The 13,796-nt window shown below is 40.8% G+C and overlaps 1 protein-coding gene across 1 annotated transcript; it reads left to right on the top strand.

The window, feature by feature from the left end:
• Positions 1–480: 480 nt before the first annotated feature.
• LOC139646347 (bone morphogenetic protein 10-like) lies at positions 481–2,360 on the top strand. Its single transcript, XM_071522361.1, has 2 exons — positions 481–835; positions 1,315–2,360. The coding sequence occupies exons 1-2, from the start codon at positions 481–483 to the stop codon at positions 2,358–2,360; spliced, it is 1,401 nt and encodes a 466-aa protein (XP_071378462.1).
• Positions 2,361–13,796: the final 11,436 nt, after the last annotated feature.

The following is a 13,796-nucleotide window of genomic DNA, read 5'->3' as shown; positions in this document are numbered from 1 at the left end:
CTCATCTCCAAATTTATCACTATTCTTTAAAAATAGCAGTTATCACGGCTGATTTCAGTGTGGTATATAGAAATTGGTGAGATGTCGCGCATGGAAATTGTAAGTCATTGTGGGGAAAAAAGGCAAATTTAGAAGTGAAAATCCAGAAAAAGGCGCACAGGAAAAAGAAGATGAGTGGAATTTGTGGATAGTCATAAGTCCCTGGCGGAGAGAGAGAGAGGAGGGCCGAGCAGGGCCTTGGTGACATCTCCAAACATGTCAGCACAGCACATTGGACAACACGGCCCTGCCCTCAGAACCAAATCACAAGATCAACAAGGGCAAAGCTGTTTTCTCTCAGCCCCCAACGCCAACCTGTTGTCCTTTAAGGAGAGAACCTACCCCGGAAAGGTTGAACTGTTCGCAGGTGTCCTCTCCTGAGGATCCAATCATATCTCCTTATCTGACACTCAATCTTGGATCTAATCCCTTGAGTCCACCATGACTGTTTCAGTTTTCTCCAGACTTGGGTGTATCTGCTCTCTGAGTGTCCTGCTTCTGCTGTCGGCTGGTCTGAGCCTGAGCAGTCCCATCACGTCTCCTGAGAACCATCACAGGGCATCAGTCGGTAGGGATGTTCTTGATAATCCGCTACTTGAGCAGACTGACTTGGATGCACAGGACCTCCTCAGCCAGTTTCTGTCCACACTAAACCTCACGGAGCAGGGGCCCCAGCCCGGGCCCCTCGCTGCCCGTAAGGAGCCACCAGAGTACATGCTGGAGCTGTATAACCGATTTGCCACTGACCGCACTGCTGTGCCCTCAGCCAACATTGTGCGCAGTTTCAAGAATGAAGGTACAAACTTCTTTTTGTCTAAAGCTACCAAAATCCTGCAAATATTATAGATTTTGTAAACAAAATTAAAAATTTCGTGCAAATTTATCAAAATGATGTGTAACAAACAAGCGGAAGCAGTGAAATAACTGGGATGATGTTTGATATTCAGGAATATTAAGGAAATAATTTAATCATGTCAACAAAATTTGGGTAATTTGTGTTCATGAAAGTCACAATGATATTTCAGTGCAACTACAGAACCAGAAGCATAAAAGCGTTTGTACTGTTATGTTTGAAATAACAATGCTACGCTTGAGCTAAGTTTTGAAAATGTATTGCTACTATAGTTCAAACAAAACAATTATATGCCTTCTTATAATAATGCAAGGGGCGTTATAGCGTTGAAGATATAGATCAACTTATCTTTTGACAAAAAAATAAACAAATAAATCATGCAAAACACAATTGAGACACCCATATTGATATTTTAATTTCAGATTCCTCCCCCTACAGTGTGACGGCCAGGGGTGTGAGGATACACCCCTTGCTGTTCAACATCTCCATCCCCCACCATGAACACATAACAATAGCCGAGCTCCGCCTTTACACCATGGTCCAGAGGGCCCATGCTGGCCTTGACCGCAAGGTGACCATCTACAAAATACATGAGGACGTTCTTTGGACAAAAGAGGTGGGGACAGAGGGGAGGAGGAGGGATAAGGAGGAGGTGGTGGAGATGAAGGACTTGGAGGAACTGGTGACAAAGCATATCCATGCCAAAGATAACAGCTGGATGTCATTTGACCTGACTCATGTGATTATGCTCTGGCGGAAGTCGGGGTGTGCAACACACAGGCTGGAGGTTCATGTTGCAACTCTGGAGTCCGAAGAGGAAAGGGCCAGACTAGGGGTCACAGGAGAGGGTGAAAAGTTGGTTGATGTCGATATTGACAGAAGCCTGGAGGGGAAACACAATGCGGTGATGATTGTATTCTCGGATGATCAGAGCAGAGACCACAAACAGGATAAGCAAGAACTCAACCAGATGATTGAACATGAGAATGACCCTCCTGAAAATCTAGAGCAGAGCCAGCAGGCTTTCTGGGGGCACGTTACTCAGAACAGCGGCCACGCTGACCAGAAAGAGTCGGACAAACAGTCTCTCCTGCAGCTGCAGTCCAACCTTATCTATGACACGCCTCCCCGAATCCGTCGCAATGTTAAGAGTGAGCCATGCAAGAGGACCCCGCTCTCTGTGGATTTTAAAGACATTGGCTGGGATACATGGATCATCCAGCCACTGGCCTACGAAGCGTACGAGTGCAACGGTGTGTGCAACCCACCTATGACCTCTGAGGTCTCGCCTACCAAACACGCCATAGTCCAGAGTCTGCTGAGCGTTAAGCGTCCGCATAGAGCATCGCGCGCCTGCTGTGTACCTACAAAGTTGGAGCCGATCTCACTCCTTTACTATGATAACGGGGTGATCACTTTCAACCACAAATACGAGGGGATGGTGGTGGCAGAGTGTGGCTGTAGATAGTCCTGAAACTGATGCTATTAGACAGAGCTAGAGACTGTGGACTGATGGACCCTGAGAAGTCAATCTGGTATTTCAACCAACGGCATCTGAGAAGACAACTCTACTACTGCTTATCTGATACCGACATAAACATAATATACAACCAATAAACAATCACCTATCTATCTATCTATCTGTCTGTCTGTCTGCCTGTCTGACCATATGTCCGTCTGTCTGCCCATCCGTCTAGCTAAAGTATCAAGAGATCTGGATTTTGTTGTGCAGCAGGCAATGAGATGGACATGAATCTGTGCAATGTGATGTAAATTTGCAATTGTATAGAAGTATATCTTCAATTACGAGGCTGCATTAAGATGCTATTAGTGTAGAATATAAAGCTTTATAAAGCTAAACAAGTAATTCTGTGAAACTTAATGAACAAAATGTGTTGTTTTATTTTGTTTTATTTATCCAATTAAGTTTTTTTTAGTGTTTTTGGATGCGTTAACTAATTTAATGTAAATTAAAGAAAAAAATGTTACTAATAGCTCCTAGTGTTTGCAAGAGAATGGCCTTAATCCGATCCTCTTGTACAGAGCAAAGGACAAAATGAAAAGAAAATAAGTTTTGATACCAAATGTTTGTACAAATGAGACATTGCATCCTGGCACAATGTGCTGTGCAATCTGTTTGAGCTGATATTTGAGTGAGGTCCATGTTATTATAATAGCTTTGGGACCAGTAAAGTGTCCAATACTGCAGATTTGACATCAGTTACAATGACAACCTACTGTTTTTAATAATTTGGAAACATTTATATGGGCTCTGTGCAAGTAAAAGTAGGATAAGATGATCTTTCAAGGAACAGAATATGGAAAGCAGGTTTTCTGTCTACTTTTTGTTCAGGCAGAAATAGCTTTTTTTTTTTTTTTTTTTTTTAGCACATATCCTGAATGCAAAAGTTGGCTTCAGCTTATTCAACCAAAATGGCCTGCAAGTTTCTGGATGATTTTGAATGGTTCTGTGAAAATATCTGCATTAAGGATTCCTTAATGGGGAGTTTGGGGATTATATATTGCATACCTACCTGACTAACATTTTTTTGCAAGAACTTGCTGTGGAGCATTGTCTACATTGTCTGAGTAAAGGGGATTTCTCATCAATTCAGTTTCTTGAATGTAAAAATTCTGTCTTGAATGCAGTTTAAATTGTGCCAAATTGGTTGTCACATAGGAAATATAGAGTGCATCTTAAAGATTTGTGAGTGGTATCATTTGTTCATGTAACCTCATGGCATCTTGGTACCTTGAAGCCATGGAGATATTTAAAGATTTTGACATTTTTCTCATTATTTGCATATACATATATATATATATATATATCTATACAGCTTTTGACTAGGAAAAGATTTTCATGGTATCTTGGAGCTGCTGAGGGCTTCTTGTCTGAAATTTTTACCATCTACAGCCATTGTCACCTATGATACCGAAAAATGCAGTCAACTGCAGTAAAGATCTTTTCTTTGATATACAACAGCCTCATCTCCGACTTGTGATTCTGACACTGACATTAATTATATTTATTATACCTGTAATATACAAGGTGAAAATTCAAGTGGGATGTTTCCTAAAACGAGACATTTCTGAGCAGTTCTCCACACTGAACTCATTATAAGGTAATTGCAGTGCTTCCCACCACATCATGCCCCCTCTCACAACCCCACCGCTCGCTCCTCATCCCTCTCGCGTCACATGCCTGGCGAGCCTCGCTCTGCCCCCTGCCATGCCATAGTGATAACGAGGTGTCAGAGCCTGGAGTCTTGTAGACCGTCACTCAGGATGAGACGCCACTCCAAGTGGGCAGCATTTGGGAGAGGGTGGTGTCAGATTCCTGGTCTCCAACACCAACATGCTCTATTGACAATCCAGCCAACAGGTTGCTTGGCGCCCTCTGACCCCTCCCACTTCCTTTTTCTGACATGGGCATGCTGACGCCCTTATCAAGGCCATGGCAACAGAACAAATGGAAAAAAAAAATCATGTCACATCATCACCTAGCTTCTGCTGTTAACAGTCGGAAGCAGATAACAACGATGGAATAACATTGTGGAACCTTCTAAGTTAAAGGGGTCGAAACACTAAAACATGTTTTTTGACATGTTAACTGATATGTAGGTGTTGTTTGAGATAGAAGACAAAACTAGGCATAACCTCCACACTGCCAATGTTTTAGGCGCTAAATTGACCATTGTCATTGGATGTTTTGCAGTGTCTTACTTTAGTTTGACTCGTAATCAGAGCCCACCCCCTCCACTGCTGCTCTCCACGCCTGTTTCATTGCATTTTTCAAATTAGTGAGGTAGGTGGAGAGGGACTGAAACTGGGGGTACCATCACCCTTTAATAAATACTTCACTCTACCCAGATTTGTAAAGGTTAAGTGTGCATATCAAAGCTATCAGCTGCTAGTGAACACGTTGATTTTTTAATGTGGCACACATTAAAAACCTCAATATTCAGTGACAAGGAAATTCAACTTAATATTATGTTTTATTGAATAGTTGTGTAGAGGTCCAGATACACCAATATATACATTGTGAGTGATATTCCTTTTAAAAGCCTGGCTTTGAACTGTCCTCTCAAGTGTGCTTTTGGATTCTATCCAGATCTTTTTTTTTTTCACCTATGGTGAAAATGAGTAGGTTTTTTGGATCCCATTTGCCATCCCATTTGAACTTAACATAAATTACTATAGATTAGTATGGCTAGTGATTTTTTATTGTTTTTCATTGCATCTTCAAAACCCATCAGAATCCACCTAAACAAATAAAGAAATCCATGACAGAGGAACACTCATAAGCAAAAATAGTCAATGTTAGTGTCCCTAACAACAAACTCTTATTTGGGCTGAAAATTATGCCACACTTGAGAGGACAAGGTCACTTGGGCTGTTCATGTTTTAGCTGCAGGAACAGTATGTAAACGATGATACAGAAAACAAATTTAGATTAAGTTAGTGTCTCTTGTCAGATAAAATATGTAAAAGGTTTATAAGCTTGTCTACCACTTGTACTTATTTCTGTAGGCGAGCACACTATTGTTCTTCCACAATTGCTTTTTATCAGAGCTTGCTGAGAGAGAAATGACCAGCTTTGTTCACCCATCATGCTAGGAATGATCTGGAAATACTGATGGGTCCTCACTTTAGAAATCCTGTTGATCCAGTGGGTCAGGCTTCCTGGTCTGAAAGCATAAAGACATGGTTAATTTCATTGGCAGACTTGGTGGGGAGCTATGCAGCAAGAGAGAGGAGGGAACATTGTCCTAATTAACTTAAAACCAAAATTTGACATCACTCCTCCAAAATCTGAAAGATGACAGTGACAATGCTTAACTGAACAGTTAACATGTTTCTTTTACGAAATACAAAATACAAATTTCCATTGGAAATTGCCTTTTTCCCTGACCTATTGAAAATATACTGATCCATGACCCCAAAGCCATTTTACACCTAAATATTTTCCATTGAAATTGTGCTAAATTTCTTGGAAAAGTCATGAAAAAAGTTGTGATATTTGATAAGCAAAGACGGGTAGGAACACTGTATGTGCTCAAGAAATGTATTGGATTAGTGTTCCTTCAAAGGCAACAAAAACTCTGGGAAGCCAAGCTTGACATTATGACATTAAACATTTTACCAAAATCTTTGAAACAAAGATTCTGCCTTTATTTACTGTCCTTTTATTACCACTGTACTGTCTTGTTTGTTTTTATGCTGGTCTGTAAAACACTTGTTTTTAGAAAAGTGCTACATAAATAAAGTTCTTCTTCTTGTTGTTATTAATATACATGGTATTTCCAAAACCTTTTCAATATCAATATCATTTTGAACATGCTCACCTATTGACAGCTTTTTTGTCGATCCAGGAGTCTGAAATCATAAACACATGGCTCTTCTCATTTGGAGATATGGTGGAGAGAGTTATACAGTAATAGATAGGGGAATGTTGGCATTCATGTCACATTATATTATGACCACAAGGGGGAGACTTTTCATAAATAATCTTTTTCACATCAACACGCCACATCACGATTTGAAGGAAAAGACTGAGTTGAATACAGGACAAGACAGTAATGAAAAGATTCAGGATTCAGGGACAGAGAGAAATAGAGATTTGGGAGTTTTCACGCTGCACTGGCAAGCTGCTGAACATGTTGTCAAGAAGATAACAGACCTGCTGCTTCCTCTTGAAGTTTGTACTTGGGCAGATACACTCCCCAAGCACTTTATTAGGAACACCATACTAATACTGGGGTAGGTATCAGCTTTCAGCTCAGTGTCAACCGGCTACCAAAGTGACAACCACTTCCAGGTTGGACGTGTTGCATTCTGAGATGCTTTTCTGCTCACCACAGTTGTAAAGAGGTTATCTGAGTTACTGTTGCCTTTCTGTCAGCTCCAACCAGTCTGGCCATTCTCCTCTGACCTCTCTCATCAACAAGGTCTTTCCGTCCGCAGAACTGCCGCTCACTGGATGTTTTTTGTTTTTCGCACCATTCTGTGTAAACTCTAGAGACTGTTGTGCTTGAAAATCCCAGGAGATCAGCAGTTTCAGAAATACTCAAACCAGCCCGCTTGGCACCAACAACCATGCCACGGTCAAAGTCACTGAGATCAAATTTTTTCCCCATTCTGATGTTTGATGTGAACATTACCTGAAGCTGCTGACCTGTATCTGCATGATCTTATGCATTGCACTGCTGCCACATGATTGACTGAATGGATAATTGCATGAATAAGCAGGTGTACAGGTGTTCCTAATAAAGTGCTCGGTGAGTGTATATCCAGAGAAGTTCATATCCTTTTCAAAAATAACAGGCCAATGTTTTTATTTTTCTGTACATGGTGGCCTTCAGAAGAACATGGAAAGATATGAAGTCAAAGAACGTCCTCTGACGTGTGCTGTTTATGGCACATTTCCCAATGTGCTTTGGGCACCATTGCCAGCAATGTTACTGTAAGAAGCCAACTTTCTGTCGCCTCCGACTCTGTGATCACTTGTATTGTGTTTCAACATTGCGTATATCACAATAGTGATGTTGTCATTGACATATCTTTCTGCTTCTGTTTTCAGATGACTGCAGGACCATAGAAAAGCGATTTGATTGAGTCACAAAATGCTAACAGCACAGAAATTACCGTTAGACTTGGTTAGTCAGGATTTTGTGACCCTCGATCAAAGTCGCCTGACAACAGACACAGGAAGATATGTGTATGACAACACCTGTATTGTGTTATATATGTTGACACACAAAGTAAGTGATCACAGAGTCAGAGGCAACAGATTTTTGTGAAAAAGGTCTAGATCGGCAACTCATGGCCCCTGGGTTGCATGCGGTTCCACCCCCCCATTTTGTGGCCCGGGTTGTCCGTCCGTCCCATTCTCGTGAACGCGATATCTCAGGAATGCCTTGAGGGAATTTCTTCAAATTTGGCACAAACGTCCACTTGGACTCAAGGATGAACTGATAAGAATTTGGTGGTCAAAGGTCAAGGTCACTGTGACCTCACAAAAGACGTTTTTGGGCACAACTCAAGAATTCATACGCTTATGAAAAAATTTCACACAAATGTCTAACAGGATAAAATGATGAAGTGATGACATTTTATATCCATAAGTTCAAAGGTCAAATTCACTGTGACATCATAATGTTTTGCTTACCACTGTAGCTGAGAAAACGATCTTGGGTCATTCCACAAAAACGGTGGAAGTGCTGTCACTTACTTTTGCAGACACCAAAATCCTTGAAGTTGACGTAATTATCACATTAATTATATATGTTCAATAAATAAAGACTGTCCTTGCAATGATAAAACAAAGTTTATTGGCGGAGGCATACAACCGCGAAGCGGTTATTTCTAGTTTTTATTATTATAAAGTATTGATTTCACTGAGACCTTTTCTTTTGGCTGTAATACTCTGTTTGACTACTAGAGAGCCCCACCTACTGGGGCGCTCTATCGAAAAGGAACGTGCCTCGCAGGTTTCTCATTGACCAGACAGCATGAAGGCTAAATTAAACTTCTCCGTTGAACTGCCGCCATATCAACGGCATAGCTGCCTCCAGCGGTCCAAGCATTTATGGTTCTGTGTTGGTCAGTGGTGTAATTGTGTCTAAAACATTGGGAGGACCAACTGAAGCTCCAGGGGAGTGGGGGCCCTCCCCCAGAAAATTTTACTAATTTTAAATGCATTTCCTGCAATTCTACAGTCTTTGGCATCACTGTTGAGCTTTCTTGAATACAGTAAAAGATACACTAAATCACCTTCACCAAAAAAGGAAAATGCTAAGTGACAAACTATTAATATCACCTACTTTGAACATTGGGGGAGGACGCGTCCCCCCGTCGATGGTGTTGGTGATTGTGCAGTACACCACTGAAACACGCCAGTAGCGTGCTCCATTAACACGGACGTAATACCAGTAGTAGTAGTGTTTACATTCTCTGAAGCTCGTGTTCTGGGACATTTCTCACCATGAATTCAGTGGATCTGGTAGTCTATATAATTTAGGGATGAAATGTCCTACAAATCAATATATTTGCAGCCATCCACAGCTCGTCTCTCTTCTATCTGCTTCATTGTTTTCACTATTGGCGGACAGCAACCGGATACAGATGGGAGCAAATACGAAGCGGGCCAATCATCGTTCATCGTTACATTTTTGAAGAGGTGCACGTAAGCCACGGCGGGTCCCTCTGCGGGTGACGCCGGACCTACTCCATACCCCCACTTAAGCCTCACAGAACGTCGTCCAGCTGAGGGCCAAAAGAAACGTTGCACAAGAAAACCACGTTTTTAACCCTAAATGGGAATTAGATGACATGTTTTCTGAGTTTCAGGGCAAATTGCAATGTTTGGTGTGCTTACAGACCGTGTCGGTGATGAAAGATTTGAAATATTTTTTAAATCACATTTCAAATCTTTCAACCCAGTTTTGTGTTAATATTGTCTTTATTCTGTTTATCCTCATCTTTGATATGAAGTAATATGGAATACATGGAAAGGAAAGGAAGACACGTTTGTGCCTTCTGAATGTATGAATATTAATAAATGTAGCACTTGAAATGGGAAAATGTTGTTTTATTGAATATTGTCTTTACTCTGTCCTAAATGTATTTGCTGACATCTGAGTAATAATAACCTTTTCTGAAAACAAAGACAAATAAAATTGCACTTTCTTAAAACAATCCTTATTGTGAGATTATTATAATGTTCAAAAATGGCTTGACTACAGGTGTGTGTGTGTGTGTGTGTGTGTGTGTACGCGCACCTTCCGGTCCCCTGATAATCAGTTCTACATTTTGTGCCCCCCACCACCACCCAAGTTGCCTGTCTATAGCACATGGGTGCATAGGTTAGACATGCACCCACACTCACACACAAACAATAATTTCTCAATCTCTGGTAATATTAAAGTTCTCTCTGTTTGTGTTGTCTCACCTCACTGCTTCTCTTCCTTCATGCCCTACTACTGTTCTCTTCAGCGACAGACCCACCAGACAAATGACTTGACAGTGACCACAATACTTCATCAGCCCTCGCCCTACTGTACCTCCTCCTGGACACCCCTTTCCCCCTCTTCTTTCTCTTATAGAAGTCATCTGATTTTGATGCTTCATGATAGACTGTTGGATGTTTTCATGGTACTGTAAAATTTGTTTCCTCAGCAATACTCTTTCTGGGGAGGCAGTTGTGTCACAGTAGCAGTTCAGTATTTTTGAACTTCTGTTTTGAGCAGCAATTGGGCTGCACTTGAGATTGAAGGATGCTGTCTGTACACAAGTTTCTCTCTGACTGGTTGCCTTGAGCAGGATGTGAAGGACTGCTCCGGAGCTGTTAATATGTATGATATGGTCAGTGGAAGTCTTAGGGAGTTTAATTTCTTGAGGAAGTTGAGGTTGGCCTTGGCACTCCTTGGAGATAGACAGGACACTTTGCATTTACCCAGCAGCTTCTTACACAGTAGCACAAGCACAGTGTTGCTCTGGATCTTTACTTTCACTGCAAGGCGAGGAAATCCTGGTAGGTCAGACTCCTCTCTGGTGAGAAGTGTATTGACCTGCTGGGAGATGTAGAAAATAACCCATGGTGAAATCATTCCAATGTCTCAAGTGTTAATATATCAACAAGTCATTGCATGTTTATCAGAAGGAGATTAGTGCATGGCACTCACGCATGGCAGTATTGTACTGACTCATACACTCATGGATTGTGATATTCCTGTCTGCTTGCAGGATGGTCCTCTCTGCTCTGCAATAGGCTTTTATTAGGTTTTATCACCTGGTGGCTCTGAGACAGTTTCACACTCCTGTGCAGACAACAGAAGGAGTTATGGGGGCAGGAGGCAGCTGGAGAACAGTAGAGCATACGCATATAATGGAATAGAAAATAACACTTTAATTATTCCATCTGTTGTCATTTCCAATAAGGAATATAGCCACTGCCCTGGTAGGAGTAGAAAGTATCAATGAACATGTGGTTCTTGAGGTCCAGCATAACATTCATAGTTTGAAGTGGATTATTTTTTAACTAACAGTATGTTATTTGATATCTTGTTAACAACACTATGCACTCAATAATGGACATGTTGTGTTATGTGTGCAGTATTTTTTGAATAAGCTGTTCCAACCTCTTTGGACGTCTTTGTAAATATACACAATATCCCAAATGTTTATATAAAATTATTATTCCATGCAAATGGATATCAAAATACCATTTTATTCCATTTACCTTATAATCTGTAGGACACTATGCAGTTAAGATCATAAAAGGACTTTACATTATGTGGAGACTTAGCATTGGTAGATACTTACATTAACCAAATCAATTGCCATTCCATTTCATCAGTGAAACAAATTTGCCAGTTAAAATATCTGCAGCTAAACCACTAATGGACTAGCAATATCATGGACCTCACTTTAGATAACCATAGACTAAAATGAGTAAGTTTACTCTATTGGCTCTGACATAAATTTGAAACTTCTATCTTTGAAGGAAACAAAAAATAAAATAATTCGGTGTTGGCACTGACCTAGGGGCAGAAAAGTAACTAGGTACTAGACAGTAATTATGTGAAAATATTCAATTCACAATCATGTAATTAAATGGCTGCAAATTTACATTCAAACCATCAAAATCAACACAGCCCAATTAGTTACATAAGCAAATAATGGGTTCATAGCTGGTGTGCTGGGGCTAGTTTTGCTTGAGGCATTTATATATTATTTTGAAGCAGCCTTTAGGAGCCATGTGGTCCATGTCCACTTGTGCAGCTAACGCATGCTGCCATATTCTCCCAAAGACACAACAAAGTAATTTATGAAAACAACTGAGAACAAGTTCTACATTAGTAAAAGTTTTTTGTATACAGTAAGCTTTAAAGTGCTACCTTCTCTAATGCTTTTCTCTTTTTCTTCCGTCTGTTTGTGGCTTGATGTCACTTCATGACGTTTATGTTATCCAGCCTGTAGTTTGTGCTTGGCTGTTTCATGTGGCCACAATGCTTTCGGCATAGGTAACATGTCCTCATTATGTCTGAGCTAGGCAAATGTGTTTTGCCATTGATGGTCAAAACCACTGGCTCTGTGTTTATTAGAAGATCTGGGAAGAGATGTGAATAAAAAGTGACGTTAAAATCACTCTTATACTATAACACTTATAAAATCACTCATGAAACTTAAAAGTCAGCTTTGTGTTAAGACTCAGCAACTGAGCCATAATGACACCCTCACCTTGACTCCTCATCCTGCTCTCTGATCCTCTCCATCATCGGTCCCTTCCACTTCACCGCAGGAAGTGGAAGTGACCGATGAAGTGGAACTTCAGACCTGACAAATTTACCACATGCCGTTTGCAATCGGAGTTATAGTTTGTAACGGCCAGTAACGATCAGATGATGCCGCCACTTTCACCCGCCCTCTTCCTGATTCTCCTCCTCACAAACTCTCTCTTGAAAGTAATCACTGATTCTACGAGCCATATCTGCAAAGTTGAAAACATAGGATGTAATTTAGGAAACGTTTTTAAAATATTGGACGTACTTGCAAAATAAATAAAGGTGCAAAGGAAAACATGACTCACCTGTTCTAACACAGCCACGAAATAGCAGAGTGACGTTTGAGCACACACTCCTGCTGTTGGTCAAATTACACTCATCACTCATCAAATTACAGCTCGTTTCTTCCTCTTCGGCAACTTTCCAGGTGCATTGTGCTCATCAGTGCTTGAAGTGGAAAAAAATAAGTGCTGGTACTTCTGCAGTGAATTAAAGGTATAATATGTAACATTTCCGCATTAAAATATCTAAAAACGACTAGACCTATGTTATATATTTTTTTGAGCTGTGTACTTACATTATCCCAAATGTTTCCAACAATGTTCAAACCCAGAGAAATCCGTAATCCGTTTTATTCAAGGTAACGGTGCATTTCATTTGGTCGCCTGTCAATGGTGTCCCCTTTACCCCCTAACTTCCGGGGAAACACGGGAAACACCAGATGATACGTCAGAGAGTGAGGAAGGAAGTCGGCGAACTAGCTAGCTAGCCAGCCACTCTGTTGTTTTTTTCATTCTATTGTTTTTATTGCTCACTCTTGATGGATCACGATTATTCATTCCCGTTTGCTGCGCGTTCTGTCACCGAAGTTGTCCCCGTAAAAAAAACTCCCATGATCCCACACTACTTCACAACGTCATCAAACTACGTCTTTTGTTATTGTTTTGATTGAGAGACCCCTAGCGGCAGAAATTACATACTGTGCGTTTAAAGATACTACAAGATATTGCTGATGTGCAAAACATGTATTTATGTAAACATGTATTTAATTCATCAGGGGGATTTACCATTTAAATTATTAGAGGCAAAAATAATTGACTATACTAGCTTTGGTGTGTGGTGCAATGAAGTCATCAGGCCTGCGATGGAGAACTCTAAGTAGCTGGGGGGCGATGAAGACAAGGCAACTCCACATGTATCTATCAGAGGAGACGTGCCGGCCTCTTGCTATTAAACTGGCACTCCATGTTTCCTGTGGACTCACACATCCGACACAGACATAGCTAGAAAAGGGAGTTAGACAGAACAATGAGAGTAATTAGCTATGCAGGTGGCAATGAATTCAGTCAAGAGATATACTGCTGTGTTAGATTAACCAAATAGGCTATTCTAAAGAATCAGTAGACAGGTTATATTATCTGATTGACTATTTGATGGTAGCATACATTCAGCAAGCACTAGATATTTTTGGGAGGACAAACACTGTTATTCATAATAAATAAGATGTTCACATACTTACCTTGTAGCACTCCCTCGTAGCACCTATGTCCTGTTGGACCAGAACTTAGCTTGTTGCACTGTCTCGTAGCACCTTTGTCCTGTTGGACCAGAACTTAGCT

This window comes from Centroberyx affinis, unplaced genomic scaffold, assembly GCF_046629955.1.
Source record: "Centroberyx affinis isolate AG114_WGS23_722 - 3 ecotype Tasmania unplaced genomic scaffold, CSIRO-AGI_Caff_v1 ptg000977l_1, whole genome shotgun sequence".
Lineage (NCBI taxonomy): Eukaryota > Metazoa > Chordata > Actinopteri > Beryciformes > Berycidae > Centroberyx > Centroberyx affinis.
Note: the sequence above shows the minus strand (reverse complement) of the source record. Positions and strands in the feature narration are given on the sequence as shown.

Coding starts and splice junctions, on each gene's coding strand:
- LOC139646347 (XM_071522361.1), top strand. CDS start 481: ATGACTGTTTCAGTTTTCTCCAGACTTGGGTGTATCTGCTCTCTGAGT. Junction 836..1,314: donor GCGCAGTTTCAAGAATGAAG/GTACAAACTTCT, acceptor TTTTAATTTCAG/ATTCCTCCCCCTACAGTGTG.